The following is a 23584-nucleotide window of genomic DNA, read 5'->3' on the forward strand; positions in this document are numbered from 1 at the left end:
CACAAGATGTGGGGAGATAGGGAAAAAGAGAAGGCCTCTCTGATTCAAAAGCCTCCTTACAGCTCTCACAGCAGTGCGTTGCTTAATGTCACTAAACAACACGAATGGGATTTTTTAAGGAGCACTCTTAGCCCCCCAGGCAATATATCCAAACAACAAAAGAGTGAGCCGCCTTAGAAGAAGAGCAGAGCAAGCAAGAAGAATCAGATTTGATTCTTTAGAAAGCCCTCACTCATAAACCTAGTTGGTGACATGCTTCATCTTCGGGCCCCACCAGGAAGGTCGAGTACCTTCCCGGTGTGCTTCAATGCCAGAATTACTGCAGAGCTGGTTTGTTTTGTATAGTGTGCAAGTGAGAGTGATATGAGTTAAAAGTGTCTTAAATCTTAAGACACTTAAAACATCTTTTAATAAAACCATTGTAATATATGGCTTTTTAACATGTAGATCTAGCTTTGTGATCTATATCAGGCCTGGGCGTAGTTCGCAGAGTTTCGTTCCGTGGAATTCCGCGAAGTTACAAAAAAACTCCACAAAGTTCAGTGAGTGGCGGAGTGCAGTGCGAACTGCAGTTTTTGCTGGTATTCCTGCTGCTTGGGTCGAAATTCTACCCGAGCGGCAGCTCGTGCTCGCAAACTTACCGCTCGCGATCGCGAGCAGGGAAAACAATCTGCTGCACATCGCAAAGCAGAGTTTTCGAAAACTCTGCAAACAGAGCGAAGTTCACCCCCCAGGCCTAATCTATATGCTGAAATGTCCTTGCGGAAAAATCTATGTAGGGAGCACCACCTTACCTGCATATAAAAGAATTCTTCAACATCGGAGAGCAATTACTAGCCAAGATAAGACATATCCGATTGCTAGGTATTTTGAAATTCATCATCAAAGCAACCCTATATTCATGCAGTACAGTTGTCTAGCTGAAATCCCCAGAAAGAGGAGAGGGGGGAATAGGGAGAAGGAACTCCGTAAATTGGAGACCTATTATATGTTGGAGTTCGATAGCATGGAACCTCATGGGTTAAATGTGGATGAAGATCAATATCCTTGCCTATACTGAGAACTGTTGAGTTTGCACTTTCAAGAACCATATTTTTTTATGCTTGTATAGTAGAGGAAGAGGAATGAAGGGCATTGGCACGTAAGATTTGAGCACTTTATATTTAACATACATTACCATGCTTGGAGTACTTGACGCATGCATATGAGTTGAGAGGAAGGAAAGAAATGTTCCTCATTGTTAATAGTGTATCATGAAGTATATGACTTTTTATATATACTGAAGCATTTGCACTTTAAATTAGTCTAGTACTGTTGAAGGGCATATAGAGAGCAGGAAAAGGAACTCTCTCCTATATATTAAAGCACTAGCACTTTTTGGAATGATGGTACTGTATTATTAATAAAGCACTAGCACTTTCAATATTATATAAAGTGGCGGATGAAGTTGAGCACTAGCACTTTATACACTCACAATAACGATATGGCAAACTGTGTTGTGCCGAAGGAGGTTTGTCATTTGTCAATGTTGATGATTTGTAAAAAGATATTTTAATGGGTAACAATTGCATTTTGCATCATGAACAAGGCAGTGTGGCGCTGCCGAAATGAGTAGATGCCATCACTGTAAATAAAATAAAAAAATGAGTGAAATTGCCCCATGGAGGGCTGGATGATTTCTGCCAAATGAGTGGGGATTTTGTTGGAATATATAGATAGATAGATAGATGTCGGCTGACATCAGGGATGTATGAAAAATAAATGTATATTCAGATTTGAAGACTATCAAGTGCATAGACCTGTGGGCAAGTCCAAGGAGAATGACTGGATAAGGCACATGAATTGAAATATGCATTTCTGGTCATTGCCACTTTAGAAAGAGCAGTCTTTTGAAGGTGTTTATCTAAGTGTGCAATAATACTTTTAACATGCACTTTAAAACACATTAGGCCTCACTCTTGGCGCAATTGGGGCCTTGCTGACAAGTCGTCAATGAATAACCTAATTCATTTTTCTTCATAAAAATCTCAAACCTAGACAGCCTGTTTCGCGTGCTGATAATATGAAAGTATGTTTAAAGTGCTTTTCATGTGCAAGATCTAGCACAACTTTTCTCTAGCACTATGGCACAAACTAACTTGTAATCACACAAAGTGCAGAATGCTTGGACCCTGTTTAAAGCTCGTCCCAAGGGTGGCAAGCATAGATTTTCCTTTTCTCTGAAGGTTGTAGGTACCCTTTTCTGTTTGTGACTAAAGCTTTTACTGAGAACCACCTATATAAACCTCCACAAACTTTGTAGGTAACTAGTTAATGTATAGAATCTGCTACATGGAATGCTCTACTTGGTGTTTGGTTATGAAAAACATCTACAGTTACTGCTCCTCTGGTTCACCTAATACATTTCAGCTAATCATAAATAAATTGGCAAGAGACTTTTTTCAACCTAGAATGTAATTACACATCTGTCCTTCATTGATCACCCTCAACTTGCTGCCAGTTACTTCCACAAATGTGTTGTAGGCTAAGCAGATCTCCCTTATAGCTTCAGGCCAAATTAAAGATCGGTGTCTACTGTTTTCCTGATAGCCCATTTCCCAAAAATCTAAAGTTAGGAGTGAATATGTTTAGATATTGGATAAACACACCCTGATTGCCAGAGGAAGTATGACTGTTACAGGAATCAATTTAATTAAAATGGTTAAACATCTCTATCTCACACCAAACATGGTAGATCTCCCCGCTGTTACTTGTGTGAGTTTCCTTTCACTGCTATGCTCCAGACCTTTACCATTGTATATGAGAAGATCAGGAGCTATACATCAGTCAATAATTACAATACTATTTCTACGTTCAGTCAATAATGTGGGTTTTGATTATTTTTAGGGTTTTATTTTCATTAAGAGGTTTAGTAAGATTTCTTTATTGTTATTCAATTAGTCAAAAGGACAGCAATCGAATTACAGAATTGGTAGTAAAAAATATTGATTAGAGAAAATCATCAAATATGCAATACAGCGTGTTCTGTAAAGAAAGGAATCCCTATTTCAATGACTGGGGTGTTAATGGGTGGTAGCAGGAACCCATTAAGAGTTCAAGTTGAAAAGCCAAGAGTGAGCATGAAGCTCAAATTCAATTTAATCAAATATCAGTGGAGCTTCTCATAAAGAGGTTCACATAAAGAAAATAATCACACCGTAGCAACTGTTGTGTAGTTTAAAAGATCATATAGAGGATCTGTGCGTTCAGCTAACAAACTCTGGGTTTGGTGGCAGACTCGTTCCGAGCACCCCCACTGTTTGCATAAGCTAGCTTACAGTGCCACTAGAATCTCTTATCAGGGAGAGAATAGTTTCTGGCAACATTAGAACCTGATAACCCTGATCCCCCAGGATTGTGGAAAAAATGTACTTCTTTTCGCTCAGTCACTCGTGCTCACTTAGGGGCCGATTAGGATGGCGGACGGATCACCACCGCCATGCAGGCGGTGGCGATCCGTCCGCCATCCGTGCCCGTCCGCCACTTATTTCCCCCCACCATTTTACAATGGCGGAGGGACCGCGGCGGATGGGAAGACCATCCGATGCTTTTCCACCCGCGGTCGCCTTGCGACCACAGTGGAAAAGCTCTAATATGGTGGCGGTATCTATCAGACACTGCCAGCCATATTAGGATGTGCTGTGGGCAATGCCTTTCCGTGGCGGCAATGCCGCCACGAAAAGGCATACGGTCTTTGCTTTGGGGGCCCGTTGTTGGGTGGAGGGGTGCACATGAGGGGTACCTATGGTACCCCCCTGCGTTTCAAAATACAACATGTCAGGCACCGCGCGGTGTCTGTCACGTTGTGCTTTGAAACGCACAACATGCATTTTTAGCATTGCGGCGGGAGGTGCTTTCAGCACCGCCCGCCACAATGTTAAAAATGGGGGATGCACCCGCCACTGTGGCGGGTGCATCATAATTCGAGGCACGGGACCTTCGCCCCTGTGGTGGACGGTTCCAACCCCCGACAGGATGGCGGACGGACTTTGTCCGTCTGCCATCTTAATTGACCCCATAGTTTGTCTCAGATATACAGAATAGTCTGGGCGTTTCAATAAGGATTTATTTAACAGTTGTTATTCTAGTGTAAAATAGATGTGCTGTAACGACCATTAGACAGCAGAGATTTATGATTAGCAGTACTACGAAAGTAAAGGGATGGTACAGTTTTACCATTTTGCAGACATCATGGAAATATACAGGTACATAAAACACATAAGAAAGTGCGTACTCCTACAATGCCTCCCTAACTAGATGTACCTAGCATCTGTGTAGGTGTTATGCCAAGAATCCCTCTAAGGTCTAGTCAACCCCATCAGCTCTGCTTACACATACACTGAAACCCATGCTGAGTCTTCACACACGTTGGGAAACGGATAGAGGACAACCGTGGACGGAGAAGGAATGGAGTGCTGTCCTTGCCAGCTTCTCGTCTATACCGAGAAGTTCCAAATTTAAGCTTATACAAACATATATGAATAGATATTTGATCATTGCCACCTCCGCGTGTCCACGATTTCAGCAGCTTAACGTGAACCTGTTACACATGCTCTGGTCTTGCACCTTCCTACAACTCTGCTGGCACGCGATAACTATATATATGCCAGGGCCAAGAAAAATAGTCCGTCTCGATTTCGAGATCTGGGTCTGATAGTAGCGAACCGATTAATGACGAACAGGTGGAAGCACAATGCCCTCCCAGAAATAGTCAGCTGGGGGAGATCACTCAGTATATGGGCACAGGCAGAATGCACAACACTGCACAGGGAGGAAACAGCAGGGCTCCGCAAGTATCCGATAACGCAACATTGGGACACCATACTCACAACATTCACGCACAGGAACAACAATGAGGACTACAGTGCCCCCATCCAACAGTACCTAATTTGAGCACTGGAAGCCCAAAGTCAATGGACATGCAGCATCCGTTATTAGTATTGTGACCTATAGCGAAGCATGTCCATGGCCTGAACCCGCTGTTGGAAATCTCCCCTAGTCCTCCACTAGCTATCTAGTATGCCAAGTTCCTCACTACCTGCACGAGTCATAGTGCCACCCTGGCGAGCCAACATAATATAATGTACGAGACGCACAAATCCATGCCCAGTCGTATTATGTTTTTCGATAGTAGTTCAGCAAGTTATTAGTTTAGTGAACCAGACTATATATGTATTCTTGACACATTTTGCAGATTTCCTAGTTGTGTACCGATGCGGACATGCATTCACAGCCCCCATGTGATTTACTTCTGCTCATTCCACGTGATCTGTAAATAAGAGACAGGAATGATGCAGTGCGGGAAGAGAGTAGCATGCAACTGTTTACTAGCATAGTACATACACATGTTTTGTAACCATGCTTCTGATATGCACCTCAGCTATATGTACTCTTTTACGATGTTGGTCCGTATGTGTATGTATGATACCTCGGACGATCTCAGACTGTTACAAAATTCAAAAATGCAATAAAGATATTAAAACAAAAAATAAATAAAAAAAATACACTGATGTTGAAGGTCTAGTTAACCCCAGTACCTGAGAAAGGAAAGAATATGGGACCCTGTCCTGGTCTCGAGTTGGACACCCCGTAAGGGATGTTAGACCACTGCGAGCTGGAGCGTCTGCATGCAGGAACCTCAGCGTCTCTGGTCAGTGTGTCAGTTGGGAAGTCACGGTCTCTGTCTAAGCAAGACCTGATGTATATATACCCACAGGTCTCCCCAGGGGGCCTACCGTGCTATGTTACCGTGTCGGCCTAAAGGATGACGTCGGGCTTGAACTTAATACATAGATATGAAAAAAGAGATGTTCGTCCTGCTGTGCTTCCAAGAATCCTCATGCATAATTTGAGTTTTGAACTCCGGGGGGGACGGGGGAGGGCTGGGGGGGGAACTCTACGTTCTGAATGCAGTGTCTTATCTAGGTAAAAGGTCAGTCCCTAAGAACCGTTATGTATGTAATGTAGGGAAGGATATAGGTGAAAGGTTGCAGTGTTAACTGCGCCTATATAGGGAACCTGTATGGAATATAACACAACTGCAATCAGCAAACGCGTCAGGTAGGATTACAAACCCACTTTCAGCATAAAGCTGTTAACATTCACTTTCAGTGTGGACAAATAGTCTGGGTCTGGAAAAGCATCAGGGAAAAGCACGGCAAAGTGTGGTCAAAAGTATCTGGGAAAGCTTTAACCTACTCTAGGAACATGCATTAATATTAACAGCTGAACAAAATGTTGCTGTTAGTTCTGTATCTTCTCCTTCCTTTTGACAATAGGCTTTTGAGTCTTCTTGAGAACAGTCTAGTCACGCTCTTTCTCACGTTCCATCTCAATAAGCATTACAAAGAATTACTTTGAAGTATGAAACAATATTTTTAAACTATGGTTGCGTCTGAGGCCTTTTGATTCTTTGACTTCTTTTCCCATGGATACGAGCACGTTCTAACCTTCTAATAATATAAATTGTATGTTAGCCTAAACAGTAGCTTTATGTGAAATCGAAACATTTGTTGCAACAAATCTCATTTAGCACCACATTTCCTCAATATAAATCATAGAAGAGATATCTTAAGCTATTAACATTCTCTATTCATGCATTGTATTTAGAGAATGAAACAATATGAAGTCCTTCTATTCAATGACGATGTGTTTTTAGCCAAACATTTCAAAATGTTATTAATCAAGTACCTTCTTTAATACAATGTAGTGTAGGCTTTAAAAAAAAGTCAGGTTAAGGACAACTATTAAACATGTGTGCGTGTCCCAGCATATTTAGCTTTGCTGCTGAAATAATGATGCTTGCTTTAAAATTTCAAGGCGTAATACTAATAGATATAACTAGGTACTACTTATTTGCATATTTTAATGTCTTCTCAGTTCAAAATAATTTGCACATTAACATTGCACAAGGGCATTACTATATTAATTTTACATTTTAATAGAATGCTTTTTCACGCTCAACCTGAAAACTCTCTAATTCCATTGAGACTATTTCAGACTTTTGCGTTATCTGAAATCTCATTTCCATGTTGCAAGGGCCATCTATTGCCTTCTCTTTTCTCAAACGCTGAAACCACAGCCATATGTGTTGCACCACAAAATATTAAACTGAATAAATCATGTTTTCAAATCTTCCAACCAGACTAACCAACTCCTGAAAGTATACTCCACAAACAGTCCTTCGCTCTTGTTAGAATGGCATATTTACCACATTCCTAAATACTGCTTGCGAGTACGGTATCCAGTACGGGTTTTGCAGAGTGAGCAGAAGCAGCAGCGGTGCGGCGGGAGCAGGAAAACCGCGAAAACTGCTAACTTGGAAATACCGCACCGCAAGCCACACCGGCAAGCTGCACCAGGTGCCATAGCAAAGGACGAGGATTGAGGAGCGGGAAACTGGCCTGCAGAGTAACGGTCGTGTTTGAGGGCAGCCGTGCAGCATGTAAGAGGCTCGCAAGAAGCCCCGTAAGAAGCCCGTTTCTTGGTTATTTTCCTGGCCCAGCCCAGCCCAGCACAGCCCAGCCCTTATCTCTACCCCTGCCATTGCCTGGTAAACCATAATTACCTCCTCGTTAGTCTTCCTCGCCACATGACTTACATAGTGAGCTTCAGCTCCACACCAGAACCCTCCAAAGCAAAAAGTTAGCCTCCCATGCCTTCCCAAGATGGCCGACCCATTACCACCTGACCTCTATAAGAGGCGGGCCGGCCCAACCATCAGCCTGTTTTTTTGTTCTGCGCGTCATTTCCCTCCAGATGCATCTTCAGGTAAGTGGTGCCTGCGCTAGCTGGTGCCTGGGTCTCGGGTTGGAGGTCCTGCTCTAGCGGACTCTGGGGCTTTTTGGACCTCTCCCCTTCATTCCCCCCGACTCTTTTGGGGCTGGTTAGGCTCTGCCTTAGCGGGCCAAGGGTCAATAGGGGGGGGCGGGCGCAGTGGTCTGGGGCTCTGTTATTCTGCTCCCATTTATCCTGCGCCTCGCGTTATCCTGTCCTGGCTCACTTCGTGGGGGTGAGTTTATGGTGCTGCGATGGTCTTTACTGTTGACCTGTTTGTTCCATGTCTACACGGACCTGCTCTCAGTCTTCCGTTAGTCTGTGTTCTCTTACAGTTTTTTTCTGTATTTCTTGTCCCTCTGTGGCACGGGCTTCCTCGGAACGCACGGTTGGCTTTTTGTTTGTGCGTTGTGCTCCTGTTTTGAAATGGGCATGCCTTTGTCACGTTTTGCTTTCTTGTGCTGCGGCTGCTGTCCTACGGCGCTGTCTGTCCCTCTGTTGCAGCTCCCCGGTGTTTTTCTCTTGGCCCCTGTGTGTGTGTGGCTATTGGCAGGATTGGCTGGGTGCCCGGCGGTTTGTCCTCCGCGCCGCGGCTGCGCCCCCATTGCCCCTGCGGACCCCTGGCACACTCACCGTTTCATGGTGCTTGGTCGGTGCTCCCTGCGCTCTCACTCCGTTGGGGCTGGCGGGCGGCTGTGGTGCTGCTCCTTGTTCGTGCTTTCCGGCGGTTGCGTTGCCGGTGCGGCTCGCTTCTTCCCGTTTCCCGCGCACGGTCCGGGCTTCTAGGGGGCGGGGTGCCGCTTGTCCTCGCGTTTTCTGGCTCTGCCTCCGGGGGGCGTGGCCGCGGCCTCCTGGCTGGCTCTCTGCTCCTCCGTGGCTATGTGCGGCTGCGCGGCTCTGCTGATTCCCCGTCTTCCTTCTCTTCCTCCGGTTAGGGGCGTGCTTGTCCGTTTTGGGGTTTCCGGCCCTGCGGGTGACTGTGTGTGGAGTCTGCACGGTGGAGCATCGGGTTTTTGATCTGGGGGCCCAGGGTTCGAGTCCCTGTTCGGACGGCTTGGTTGGTGTGCAGGGGTTTGTTTTCCATCCTCTTTTCGGGCTCCAGTGTGTGGGTAGTTCGGTTGTTGTTTTCTTCTTCAGTGCTCGCTTCGGCAGCACATATACTTCAATTAGAACGATTCGGAGATTATCTTGGCCCCTGCGCATGGATGTCACGCGTTTCATGAAGTGTTCCGTGACCTCGTTACAGCCCTTTTGTCATCTACTTCTTTGACGTGGGTTTCATAGTCTTGTTCATTCTGTCTTTTTTTCCGGAGAGGTGTGGCTCGAGGGTTCGAGCGGCAGTCCCTGTTACTGTGGGCTAACCCGGACCCGGGGTTTTTTCCCCGCCTCGGCGGGTCTTGGGCTCGTTCCTTCTGTGCTCTTGGCCTCTTGCTTTCAATCAATCAATCAATCATAGCATTTATATAGCGCACTACTCACCCGGAGGGTCTCAAGGCGCTTGGGGAGGGGGCGGTCCGCTACTGCTCGAACAGCCAGGTCTTGAGCTGCTTCCTGAAGGCGAGGTGGTCTTGGGTCAGGCGGAGGTGGGTCGGGAGGGAGTTCCAAGTCTTGGCGGCCAGGTGGGAGGAGGATCTTCCTCCTGTTGTGGCTCTTCGGCTGCGGGGGACGGCGGCGAGGGCGTGGCTGGTCGATCGAAGGTGGCGTGTGGGAGCGTAGAAGTTGAGGCGGTTCTTGAGGTATCTCGGGCCTTGGTTGTGCAGGGCTTTGTGTGCGTGGGTGAGGAGGCGGAAGGTGATTCTCTTGTTGACCGGGAGCCAGTGCAGGTCTCAGGTGTCTGGAGATGTGGCTTCGTCTGGGGATGTCGAGAATGAGTCTTGCTGAAGCGTTCTGGATTCGCTGGAGTCTCTTCTGGAGCTTGGCGGTGGTTCCGGCGTAGAGAGCGTTGCCGTAGTCCAGACATTCATGGCTATGTGTCCTCGCTTGTGGCTGTGGACTTTGCTGTTTGTTTTGGTTTATGTTGTTCCTTTGCCCTTTTGTTGCATGGACCTGTCTTCTTTCCAGGGTCGATTTTTCGGGGGCTGTGTGGTCTGGCTTGCTGTTTAGCCTGCGGCGCTGCATTTGGGCTCGCTCTCTTGGTCCTTCCTGTTAGCCCCTTGTCTCGAATGCCCTTGGCTCTGGTTCAGGCGATTTCCTTCTGTCCGCGGCCTTGTTGCCCCGTTGTTGGGGTGTTTGTGGCTGCCATGGTGCTGTTGCTCAGTGGGGTACCTTGGGCCTCTGTGGCGCAGTCCTTGTCTGTTATTTGGCACTTTGCGGGTGCAGCCACGTTCGGTCCTTCGGGTCGGGTTTGGTGGCTCAATTGGACTGGTGCTTCTGCTGTTGGTGCCTGTGTTGGCCCCCTGGGTCACTGGTCTGTGCCACTGCGTACTGCCCTTCTTCCATCTTTGGTTGGTGTGGTGAGTGCCCTTGTGTGAAGTCACATCTGTCTTCTGTTGTTATGGGCCTGGTTGCCCGTGGTGGTGCTCGTGCGCTTTCCACTTACTACGGATTTGTGTTTTCTGGGGTTGTTTTCTGCTCCTGTGTTTGCACTGATTGCATGTTTGCTCGTGTGGCGTTGGGTTGCAGGGCCTCGGCTTCTTTGTTGCTGTGTTGTCCCTGTCTCCTTCTTCCCTTTTGGGTTTTGGACCTGTGGTCCTTTTCATCGTGTGGCCTCCTGTTCCCGCCGTTGTTGTGCTGTCCCGGTCTGTTCCTTGGCTGCACCTGTGGGGCTCCTAGTGTGTCGTTTCTGACTCTCCTGGCTGGCTCGCGGTCTTGACGGGCGGCTCCTGCACCCCTTTTTTCGGTACCTTCTGTCGCCTCCCCTCTCTTCCTGGGTGGCTCGGTTCCTTGGCTTCTGCCCTCTGCCTGCCTGCTCCGTTTGTCGTTTCTTGGGCTCCCCGGCTCCTGTCCGTGCGGCTGGCTCTTCTGGTGCTCTGCTGTGCGGTGTGTGACTCAGTGTTTGGTGCGTCAGGCCCTGATGCTGGTGTCTAGCCCGGGTCCGGGGTTCGATGCCCAGCCTCGGCGGGTCTTGGGCTCAGGATTCCATGGTCCTGTTGGTCTCGCCTCAGTGCCTGTTCTTCCTTTGGTGCAGGGGTTCGGTGCCCCTCTCTGGCTGGGCGTTCTGTGTTGAGCTGCTTTGGTGGGGCCTTCCTCGGGTCATGTTTTGTTCTGGCCCTTCCTTCGTTCTTTTTGTCCCCGGCCCTTCCCGCTCTGTTTCCTGGTGCGGCTGAGTTCCTCCTTCCCGTGTGTTGGTGTTGCCTTCCTGGGAGCATGCTTGGGTTCCCGGTCTGTGCTGGGTCGGTGGGTTTCCCTGTGGGCGTTTTTTCCCATCTGGCTTCTGTTTGAGGGTCCTTAGCTTTTCTGGGGTGTTCCCCTGCCCTGCTGGGGCTTGTTGGTTGCCTTTTTTTGGTGGGTTTGTCCCCAGCCTCGTGTTCCGGGGTGTGTGCTGGGTTCGCCCGTGTTGGTTTTTGACACGTTGGTGCTGTCTTTGCCTGGGTCGTTTTTTGGCTCCGGCCTTTTCTGGCCCTGTACGCTCTTGTTCTCATCGGACCATTTTTGGTGCCTGGTTCGGGCGTCTCCTGGGTCCGTCTGGTCCTGTCTGCTTCCTTTGGGTCTCAGGTTTTGGCTCTTCGGCCTTCTCGTCTGGCCTTCCTGCTTTGCGCTTCCTCCGGTTGGTGGTCCTCCCCTGTGTGCTTCTCCCTCTGCTTCGGCGGTGGTTGGCTTGGGCCCTGCTGTTCTTGTTCCTTGTTTTGCCTCTTGGGGTGCGGGTTTTGTGTCCTGCCCCTGCCTTCTTTTTCCCTTGCTGGTTTTTGTATCTGGTTTGGGGTCCGGGGTCCTGTTGGCTCTGGTGGCTCCCTGGGTTTCTTGCCTTGATCTCGACAGGCTTGTGCCGGCTATGTGGGAATGGCTTCTCAATTATGAGTGTCTGCTGGATTACCAGTGTGGGGTCGTCGATGGGTCCTCCCTGTACTTTGTAAGTTGAGACTCACATTCATCTGCATAATTGGCTGGTGGGGTTTTCAGGCACTTTGAATGTTCTTCGCCCTGCCCTTCTTTTCTTCTCGCCTTTGGTGCGTTACTGCCGCGCTCCTGTACCAGTGGATTCTTCCTTGTCTCGCTGGGCTGGGCCTGGTTGTGGGATGGCTGTCTGTTTGACCGCCTGGGCACTCTCTTCGGTGGCTCGCTCCCTCTTGGGTTTCTTCCTGGGTCGGTTTGCTTGGTCCCTTTGCGGGGTGTTTCCGTTCCTGGCCGGTTGGCTATTTTCTGCCTCTTCTCCTCCCTTCTGGCCGTGGGCGGGCCTGTGGTTTTTCAGATTTTCTCCTTTGACCGGTTGGTTCTCCTCCGGGTCTCTTCGGTGTCGTTTCCAGCTCCTTCCTGGGTTCGTTTTCCCTGGTGCCTACCTGGATTCTCTCCTTGGTGTCGCGGTCCCTTCCGGGGGTCCTTTGTGTGACGGGGGTTTGTCCCCCTTCTGTTTCTTTTCGGCTCCATTTTTCCGGCTCTTGTCTCTCTGTTGGATGGCTCTGGTGCCGCTTCCCAGTTTTTCTGGTTCGGCTCTTGTGGACGCCCTTGCGGTGTTGCTGTGTTGGACGGACTGGTTGTCTTTTTCTGCTAGTGATTCTTTTTGTTGGGTCTCTGTGGTGGGGTTGCCCTCTGTTCGTTTGGTTCCTCTCTTTGGCCTTTTGCTCCCCTCTCGCTTTGTGCTGCCTGTTGGGCTGCCCTGGTGTGTTGGTCGGGCCTGCACTTTCTGTTCTGGCCCTGGTTGCTGTTGCCCTTTTTGGCTCCGTGCGGTCCAGTCCTGTGCCTATCTCTGCCTTCCTTCTGTTGGGGCGGTTTTCCTGGCGGCACTTGGTGTCTCTGGGGTCCGGTTTGTTTTTCGGCCTTCCCGGTGTCTTCGGTCCCGGGTTGGTTCTCCTACTCGTGGTTGCCTCTCTCCTGGGTGGTCCTTCCACTCGTTCTGGTATGTTGGGTTTGCACTCTTTCGTGGTCATCCCCTTCTGGCCTGTTGGTTTCTTGTGAGTTTCCATGAAGCCGCTTGGCTTTGGTATTTGCTCACTATGTAAGTCATGTGGCGAGGAAGACTAACGAGGAGGTAATGCCCCGGTTACTTACCAGTAATCTTCATTACTCCGAGTATAGTCTTCCTCGCCACATGAGTTCCCATCCCTCCCTCCCTGTCTGGCTCTCGGCTTCATGTTTATGCTTGGTGGTTTCAGGCTGATGGTTGGGCCGGCCCGCCTCTTATAGAGGTCAGGTGGTAATGGCTTGGCCATCTTGGGAAGGGATGGGAGGCATGGGAGGCTAACTTTTTGCTTTGGAGGGATCTGGTGTGGAGCTGAAGCTCACTATGTAAGTCATGTGGCGAGGAAGACTATACTCGGAGTAATGAAGATTACCGGTAAGTAACCGGGGCATCCTGCCCGTATCTCAGATTGCGGTGGAGGCAGAAAACCGGAGCCGCTGCTGAGCCGAGCCGAGTACTACGGTCACGGTGGGAAGCCTGCAATTAAGCCGGACTGGACCGGGAACCAGAGCCGCAACTGGAGCCCGTGCCCGAGTTTGGGCTGCCGTGGAAAGGGAAAGAGAAGGCGACGGGCGGTTTTGGAGGTGGCTGGAGAGGTCTGTGTGAAGCTGTGTGAAGCTGCAGCCAAAGGTAGCTAAAGGTAGCTAAAGTCAGCTGAGTAAGCGGAGTGAAGTGAGAAGCTGCATTTGCCGTAGCCGCTCTCGCACCTGCAGGAGCTGCCGTGGTGAAAGAAGGCAGAGGTGGGGAAAGCGGGGTGGCAGTTTGGAGGTAAAAGCATTGTGTTGACGAAGGAATCGCTGTTGGAGCAGTTTTTTTTTTACTGCCTTAGCTAGGCTTGCTGAAGCTGCACTGAAGTATTGAAGTAACTTTTCCCTGCCAAAAAATAGTGAGCCTAGTTTGGGAGACGGCGGACATTGCTACTGCCTAACACTGATACCACTGCTTTGTTTTTTAACGGTATCCCTTGATAAAAAAAAATACAACTGAAGCCGTGGAGATTACCTGACGAGAGGGAGCTGCTGAAAGTACACAGTGCTTTGTGTTGAGTGACCTGCGAGCATTGTAGGTGGTTAGGTTTTTTAAAATGGGGCAGGAGCAGGATAAGGAGTAGGAGCGGACCGGAGTAGGAAAAGCCCCTCTTCCTCCAGGCACTCTCCGGCCCCCTTGCCACCTCCAAGCCAGTAGAGGATGAGATCTGTCCGTCAACGTGGCGCTATGCCGAATGTAAAAAAAAAAAAACATAAGTCTGACGCATTACCCAAAGTGGGGTCACAGGTAAAGTCAGAAGGAAAAACTGAGGGGCAGCTTTATCAAGGGAAAGCTTGTCTGAGCCAGCTGAGTTGTGTTCACCATCTTTAACCCCCATTAACCCAGGGAAGACGCAAAAGATTAATATCGATGCCCAGCCGTCGATTAAGAGCTTTTTCGTTAAATATCATCACAGTCTAACTCAAAGGCAAAATAGAAATCCAATTAAAAATTGCAATTCTAATGCCGGTGGTTGAACATCATCATTTTCTGATCCATCACCGTCTCCGTGTCAGAATAGTGCTCAGCTCTGTGAAAATGCCGATTTTGAAATTGACTCAGCGGTAGCAAGGCCCTGTGATGAGACGGATTACCCAGATGGGATCGTAATTTCTGGCCACTCTCCTTCTCTGAAAGATCCCAAATTTATCCCAGGTCAATTGAAGGAGTATGATGTGATCAGCTCTAAGGAAAAGGAGAAGCCTTTAAAGACAGTCAATGACTCACAAGACTCAGCTCCTAACCCGACGGAAAAACTATTGGTGCACCCTGGAAGACTGCAGATGCAAGCACAAATTCATCAGCAAAATAGGGTGATCCAGCCGACTGGGCTACTCCTGGAGGAGGTCTTACAAAGTTCGGTAATTGAAGAATTGAACAAAGGATCTATAGAGAATGTAATAGCTGTTTGTTCAGTAATTGATATGTCTTCAGGTTCAAATCATAATGTGAGTGACGTGGACATAGTGTCTGATCACAATGCTGTTAAATCGATCAATAAAGGAGGTGGGGATGAGTTAGTGTTAAGTCCGATTGATCATCCTCCCCAAATTGGGGATGAACATCCTTGTATTTCTAATCAATCCAGTATAATCTTGGATAATAGTTTCTGTATTAACAAGTCAGTTTTGATTCCAGTTATAGCTAGTAGGTGTAATAACCTTAAGGTTGATATTAATGAGCAATGTAAATCTTAACTCCGCAGATTTATCCCTGTTAAAAAAATTTGCCGGACATTTTCAGGCAAAATCAGATGCCCTGGAAAATAATGTTAATAACCATAAGAGTGGAGTATGGGATTGTTTGCTTAATACTATCGATTCTATAACAAAGGCCCTCAATTTCCACTCTGATAAATTAGATATTCAAGTGGATATTTGAAAATACCTTAGCAACACATGTTGGAGGAATTGACGCAAAGCTTCTTCAACTAACTAAGTTGATTTCTAAAGTTCAAGATGATAAAGAGAATCAGTTAATACCTTGCACTTGTGCTGAACTGATTGATAAAATCTCTGACCTGCCATCAATCGTTAGTTCTATGGTCCACGAAGTAAAATTATTATCTGGTAGGAAAGTCGAGGGGAGTGATGATTTAATAAACACTGGAAACGTTGAAAAAAAATCCTCTAGCCTCAAAACTTTCCCCTTCGAGGGTTGCCAGTAATAAAAATACAGCCTCCCAAACAGTAGCGGGTAACATCTGTGTTCCTTTGGAGACTCCTCACGGCCCTAAATCTAAGATAAACCAGAAGTTAAATAAGAATTGCTCAATAGTGAGTGAGGCCTCGGAAGTAATGGTAGTACCCGAAGTTTTATCAAAAAGGGCAAGGAAAAGGTTAAGAAAGGCACATAACAAGACAGCCCAAGACAAAAAAATACCGACTGGGGTAGTAAATAAGGGCGGCTCAATCACCAACTCTAGTCCCGTGGCTCTTTCCAATTTTTAGACCTTCGTCTGTCCCTCAAGTTAATAAAAAGGTTAAACAACTTATTAAAGTTGGGAGCGAAGGGTCAAAAGTAGAGCCTACTTTAAATGTGGGTAACAAAACACAGACAATAACAATTCAAGAGAAACTTGGAGGACAATATAAGCCTAGTCAAGATGTATACTCCTATCAGGGCACTGAAAATGTTATTAACCAGAACGAGATTACTCCAATCCAGAACTAGCAGAGTTTAAAGATAATACACAAAAATATCCAAGGGAAATAGTGTTAGTTTGGTCTAGAGATGATGGAGTAGCCTTAAAAGGAGTGCAACATATGGCAAATGATGTAACTGTAAATTCCTCCCATACTCACAATGTCCAGTCCAGTCAGGGAGCACAGCCCTTTGTACAAGATCAAAAGCTGCCTATCGGAAAATTAGTATGTCCCATCCTTTTGCAACCTAATAAGAATGAACAGGTTGAATGGCCTTGTATTTTGGCTCAATTAAAGCCAGAGCAGACTAAACAACCAAATCTGCCGGTCGACTCCCAGTTGGTGATTGCTGGGAATAGGGACTTTTTCGAGTCAGGGCTAAAGAGTAATCCGGAATCTCCTAAAATGCAGTACATAAACGCAAAGGTGCACCACACAATTCTTATACTGCAGTACTAATAATCAAAGACGTACGTTATCTTGGTTGTGATTTTCTTTATTCCAAAAAGGTGTACAATCAAAACACGAACACCTGTGTTTTGATTGTACACCCTTTTGGAATAAAGAAAATCACAACCAAGAAAATATTCTTTGGACTTAGTTAAAGAATTGGGGTATATCGGAAACTCTTTTAAAAATGATTAAATTATTGTATTCCAATACCTGGGTTCAGGTCAAAATCGGCGATGGTAGACCTACTACCCGCCGCCTTGAAACAAATGTCGATTAAAACAAGGATGTGTGCTCACTCCTTGTCTTGTTAATTTATTTATGTCTGATCTCCCTGCCCATTTTAAGGATGTAAACTCGCATTCCCTTGCTGTAGTGGGTAAAAAAATAAAATACCTACAATACGCTGATGATACCATTTTACTTAGCCAAACCCGGATAGGATTAAAAAGATTAATAAACTCATTTAATATATGTGACTCAAAACGGCTTAGCTATTGATACAAAAAAAACAAAAATAATGTTAATAGGGAAAGGCAAATTAGGGGTAAAGGATTTTAATATCAATGGTTTGTCTATTCACTGTGTAAAAGCCTATAAATATTTGGGAATTACATTTGATGCTGGTTTGTCATATAGACAGCATTTTGATAACTTAGAGGCTAGAGGTACTTCACTTGCCTTCGCTTTTCGAAAAATGAGAGGTGGTTATGTCCTAATTATGACCACCTGCTAAAAGTTATGAAAGCAAAACGTATTCCCTCCCTGGATTATGGGTCCATAATTTTTAAGGGTAGAGATGTGAAAGTGTTGGGAGGACATTGTTGCAAGGACATATAAATCAGTTTTTAGGATTCCCAGAGAGATCTCACGTGTCCATTTAAGATTGAAATATGGTTTAAGGAATCAGTTATTGGTACATCAAGCAACATTCTTAAAAACATTATTGGCATTCTCTCGTACCGATGAAGGCACGCTGGCCAATATGTGCTGGTGTGAGATTTCGAAAGGCGAAAACTCCAGAAGTTGGCAGGAATATTTATCTGAGTGTCTCCTAACTTTCGAATGCCCTGAATTGGATGATGAAATAAGGAGTAAAATGGATTATAAAATTTTTTATTAATTCAACCGTGGCTTTATCAGAAGTTTTAGATGAAGATGAGTTGAGAAAAAAACTCACTATTAGTCTATTGCTAATTCTTTTGAAAAAACAACGGTCCAACCTTATTTACGCTTTCATCAAAAACCCCTAATTAAAAAGAAATGTATGTTAAGGTTTGGAATATATCCAACCAAAGAAGGAACTCCTAAATGGGCAACAAATGTTTGTAGGCTTTGCAGCCAGTATGATGAAACCTTGCTGCATATAGTAACATTATGGCCAAAAATGTCGCAGGAACGGAATACATTTTTAAAACCTATTTTTAAAGGTATGGGAGTTAGAACCTGTAGATCAACATTAATACTTTACTTAAGTGGTGTCAACGTCTATATTGTACAGCAATTTGTTCAATTCATATTCAGAGTGGAAAGGAAATTATGTAAGGTTAACACCTCAAGTAAATGTTAATCTTGATAAGGCTGTGAAATGAAGATGTCACTGTTTTTAGGGAGTAGATGGATTATTTTTATGGCACTTTTTAATCAGGTTAGATATGTTGTTTTTAGCATATTTTCTTAAAAATGTCCCGCATGTTATGTTTATTATTTTTATTGAAAGGTGTAGGTGTACTTTAGTTTTGAAAGTCGCCACCCATTATAGACTATTCTAAAAAGTACATAATATTTCTTTGCTGCTTGCACTTGTCACTTTAGCATTCCCAGTTAAAGATTTATTGCAACTCTTGCGTTTTAGCTGATAGCACAAGTCACTTTAGTACTGATTTTGTCTTACAAGTGTTCTAATGGTTGTAGTTTGATATTTGTGAAACTGCTTTTTTTGTTCTGTTCTGTTGCTTACTGCTGTTGAATATCTGCAGTTTGTGGATAGTAATAGGCATTGTAGTACTTTTCAATATGACAGTTAGAGATATTATGTAAATTGTTTTATTATGTCTTTTTTCTACTGTTAATTTTTATGGAACATTTGCTGCTAGCACATTGCACCTTAGCCTCCGCTTTGTATGCATATTATTTTTGTGATATTGTTCTCTTCGTTGCTTATTGTTGTTGAATATTTGCTGCTAGCCTAATTGTACTTAATGCATTGTCCACTTTCTTGATGATAGCATAAGTCACTTTAGTATTGATTGTGCAATACGACAGCTATAGACCTTCTGTAAATTGTTTTTCCATGTTTTCTTTTTTACAGTTAACTATTACTGATCATTTGCTGCTAGCACATTGCATTTTAGTTTTTGCTTTGTAAGATTATCTTATTGTATTTTGGATTTTTTAGAATGTTATCAAACTGGGGAAAATATCTGCAGTACTGCAATCCCTAACTGGAAAATGGTAATCAATGGTTGTCGATTTCAATTTATGCACTGTATCCCTATACGTTTATTTAGTCATTGTGTTAGACTAGTATTTGTTTTCTTTTTTTTGTTGTAATGGTTTTAATTAATCAAAAATAAAATACTTACCACATTCCTAAATAAATCACATGCTATACCCTGTACTGGGAATGATTGCTTGTGCTAAGCCTTCCATGACTCGGCAAACATTTTATTAGAGGTATAACCAGTCAACTGATGGAGTAAGTGGTTTGCCACAGTATCGTTTTCAATTGCTAATTACGTTTTAGACCATTGAAATGGTTGCTGGCTACACTAGAAAACATTAAAAGTTAACCTTTTTTGCTTTTTTTTAAATTTCATGTTAACCTTTATACAAACCATCATACAACATTAGTCATGGGTACAGCAGTGACATTAATCTACCACAACATAGTAAAAAGTGAGATATTTTAACCAAACAGCTAAAAGAGAACATTGAAGTGCAGCAATTTCCCTAGGTAATTTTTGCTTTTCATTCCGTAAAAACTTTAGCCAAGAAAGTTGGCTTAATCTAACCATCCTGCTTATAGGGTACATACCCTCTGGTGCCTCTCACCCTTTCTATTCGAACGGGTAATAAATAGTATAACCTGCCATCCCAGATGCATGCTTATTCATCTCTGCCTAGAAGCAAAGAATGTGGCAAGAAATAAAATCTATTCATGGGGCACCAAATAGTTTCAAGACTTTGATAAAACCACATGCCTTCCACTGGAGGTGACATGCTCCTAATTACATCAATGCAAGTTAAATGTAGTCAACTCTTGCTTCTTTAAAAAACAGGATCTTAGTACAGTTCATTGTGAGGAGCAATCTTAGCACTCAACACAAAAAAGGACACCAATATTGAATGCCTTCCCGTGAACCTAGGGAAGTATAGGAAGGGTACTGCACTAAAGGCCTACAGTACATCGAAGTCTGACTCGCTGTGTAAAATCTACAAATTGAGATTTTGTTTGCAAATTTTAGAGTTTAAAAGCCCCGATTTGAATACTTTAAGTACATCTATGAACACAGCCAGCGCACCTGCCGTGCAGAAGACTTCTGAACACTGCAAAGCTCAGATGAATCTTTTGACTAATACTAAGCCTTAACCCATAGGAAGCACTGACTAAATACCACAAAGCACAATAGCTCCTGTGTTTTACTATGTCATTTTAAACTGCAGGACCATGATGGTGTCTGGACATAAGAACAAGGAACCAAGTACCCCTCCATCCCAGACCCAGGCATAAGAAACAAGGTTTTCATAGATGTATTGTATTTGCTAAAACCAGTGAAAAAAGCTTAATGAAGGGGCCAATGAGGTCCAAAGGATAGGACCCAGAAGCTCCTGCTCGTAACCTGCTGCAGCTACGTCCACAAATTAGAAGACCCAAGTGGGAATAACGGCATTCTGTATCCTGTTTACGTCAACTAGGATAAGTACAATTCATACCCATCTCTGGCGAAGTTCATTCCCCTCATTGCCTACTACGCTAATCACTCTGCTCCCATCTTCACAACTGTTACTCCAATTCCTAAGGCTGAGTCTCACTAAGCATATATAAACAGGAGGCTTCTCACCTGAATAATCACTTCCACTGTGCCCTGTTTGAGCTTTATCTCCACCAAGAACCCTTTTCTAAACCCAACGGGACTACCAAACCCTTGTGTTAGTCACAAAGTGTTCTTATGTTATGTATTTTTTTTAATTATAATGCACACATTACCCGAAGTTTGACACTAAAGATTCTAGCTGTAAAGCTTATCGCAGAAAGCCAGAAAATTCCCTTCCTCAATTATATTGTGGATGCCATAGCATGAACATATATTTCAAACTTTGAGCTGTTCAGGATGGTAGTATTTTTGATTGGACATTAGATGAAGACATGGTTTTCTTGTGGCAGACCCCTGTAAATCAGCAAGATGAAGACATGGTGGACTTATCGGAGTAAGGCTCAGCATGTTATCTTCTCTTAAAAAGAGCCCCAGACTTTGAAAACTGTACAGAAGCCCTATACATCTACTCCCTGTGGGTGGAGGGTGTTAGCCTTTTGGAAAATATTGGTAAGCACTGTGGATAGTTGCTCCTTTGTTGTCAGTCAAGAGTGAATGTTTGATATTCACAAGGTAAGCTTCTAAAATTACATGATGCCTTAGACCATGGCCTCTACAGCACTCTGAGTTAAGCACTTATCACAGACATCTGCAACGATGTATGAAAGAAGGCAACCAAACCTTTCATCCTTCTAAGGTCGAAAAATCATGTAACATTAAAGTGAGAAATAGTTTCACCTGTAATTTAAAATACTTGGAGACAGGAAGAACTATTATGAAGGGATGTATAAGAAATTAGTTAGTATTTCCCCCACAGTCAAAATGCTGAATTAATTATTGGTCCTTTCTGAATATGCCCGTTGGTAATATCTGGTCCGTTGGTGCTCTAAAAAAACTCCTGAGAATTATTCAGGAGATAATCTCGTTTCCACTTCTCCTTTATGTTGGTTTTCACCAAATGTTCCCAATTGCTAAAGCACAGAACAAAACGTGGATCCCAATCCATCATGCCCCCCCCCCCCCAACATTTTTTTTTCAATTATTTGATGGAAAATCCTAAAATTCTAATTTTTTAAGGATGACCGTTTTGAAAAATATAACTGAGAACTACACAATCTTCAATTTTCTATGAATGTATTACTTTCTAAATTCCAAAAAGCCTTTTCCTTTTGAGGAACTCAAGTGCTGTGTTTACCAGACTGAGGGTTCTTCTGCCTGCAACCAAGCTAGATGTGTTTGAGGCTACTCCAACTTTACACAGTCTCAACGTGCTGGAAATGCATTGTAACATTGCCAGTTATAAAGCTTGCTTTTCTTTTAGTAATCTGAAAATCAAGATGACTCTTTGAAATCTTATTTTTAGCCACATGTTACAATTTGGCACTGTTATGATTCTTTGCTGTTTATTTATCAATAGCTGTGAATGGAGAATAATAGCCGACCTCTCCTCCGTTATCACAATATTTGTAGAAGAATTTAACACTGAAAAGGCACAGTACGGGTGTCAGGACCAGCTGATGATCTATGAAGGAACCGGTGAATTCAAGAAGTTGTTGTGTAAGTCTTTTACTTCAGTTTGATTAGCTACACATAAATGTTCCTTTGCTATCCAATTGACCTATACCATAAATACCTTTTGATCTGAGATAATTGGAATATTGGTATACTATCTCATTATATCAATTTAAAAATCTATTTTATATCATAATTTAAGCTTTTCAGGTACGTATAGTGTAAAGATGAAATCCAGTAGCCGAAATGTATTTCAAGTAGATTCATTTAGTCTTAGTTACAGGTTATTTTGTTCATGTAGAAGAGACTCACCAGGAGCAGCCTACCTGCTGCTCAGCTCAGACTCCAACGTTCACACCTCACCGGCACCCAAACATTCCCTTCATCATCACCACACCAATATTCCATGCTACACATTCACACTGGTTGAGCAACTATGGAAAAAGCAACAGGGTGAATACATAAGCAGGATACTGCATATAGCTTTACCCAAAATAACCTTACTATGGTACCCTATTTTACAGTTCTAGCTTGCCGTACTTCCTCTCAAGAGATGTGTTGCTTCAAAAGCCATTAATGACCATAGAGCCAGTCAATAACTGTTTATTTATGTTCACCTGAATTATGAGCCCAAGACCTAGACAATTGTGAATGAGGATGTCCTGGGGTAATATTTAGGAGTATTGAGTGGCTATACAGTTCTTAAAACTGATATCACAAGATTGTGCCTCCATATCTCTTATCCCCGGTAGTCCGTTCTCATGTGAGAACTGCGGATGAGGCCCGGTACTTATGGTTATTCTTTGGGTATGGGGTTTTCATCCAGTCAAGGTTGCCATGCTCTTTTAAACTGATCACATCCTGTAACTCTGTATATGTGCCCCCCCCCATCCCCTTGCAAATATTATTAGAGATCATGGATTCGTTCCCTTTTCGAATGCTGTTGATACCCAACTCCTCCTTTCGTTTGACCATAATTCGGTTGCGACATAACATCTCTTTGCTGAAGGTATGCGAGCAATTTCCACCAGGATGATGAATTTTCTACAGTTGAATGGCGATAAAACAGAATTACTACTTTTGGACAAAGTACAAACTTTGCGGTCCCCCAATTAGTGGCCTTCAGAATAAGGTCCAGCTCCCACCCCTACAACGAAGGCAAAAAATGTGGGAGTTTATCTGGGCCACCCCCTATCTATGAAAGATCAAGCACCAACTACCTCAGGCACCTACTTTTATATGCTGAAGTTTCTACTGAAAGTGTTCCATCTTATCCCCTTATCAGTACGTAAGACCCTGATTCAATCTCTGGTAGTCAGTCGACTCGACTACTGTAATACACTTTTGGCAGCAGCAAATGATAACTGTGCTGAATAGATTGCCAACGGTCCATTACATGGCAGGGCATCTGGCCCTCAATATGCCCCCTAGAACTGCATCTGTCATTATTGAGATGCCTCCATTTGCTCCCCATTCGTAAAAGAGTTTTTAAAATCTGCTGCCTGGTCCATAAAACAATCAATAGTAGGGGTCCAAGGTAC

At 44.4% G+C, this 23584-nt stretch overlaps 1 protein-coding gene and 1 non-coding gene across 2 annotated transcripts in view; both read left to right on the forward strand.

The window, feature by feature from the left end:
* OVCH1 (ovochymase 1) overlaps positions 1-23584 on the forward strand; it is an 852055-nt gene that overhangs the window by 654038 nt on the left and 174433 nt on the right. Inside the window, exon 25 of the mRNA XM_086952799.1 lies at positions 21949-22088. Coding sequence (XP_086808925.1) covers positions 21949-22088 — 140 coding nt within the window. The remainder of the gene's footprint in view (positions 1-21948; positions 22089-23584) is intronic.
* On the forward strand, positions 8952-9054 carry LOC147733900 (U6 spliceosomal RNA). The gene has a single exon (XR_015308055.1). It is a non-coding gene; the product is annotated as a U6 spliceosomal RNA (small nuclear RNA).

Source organism: Lissotriton vulgaris, chromosome 1_2, assembly GCF_964263255.1.
Source record: "Lissotriton vulgaris chromosome 1_2, aLisVul1.2, whole genome shotgun sequence".
In the NCBI taxonomy this organism is placed as follows: domain Eukaryota; kingdom Metazoa; phylum Chordata; class Amphibia; order Caudata; family Salamandridae; genus Lissotriton; species Lissotriton vulgaris.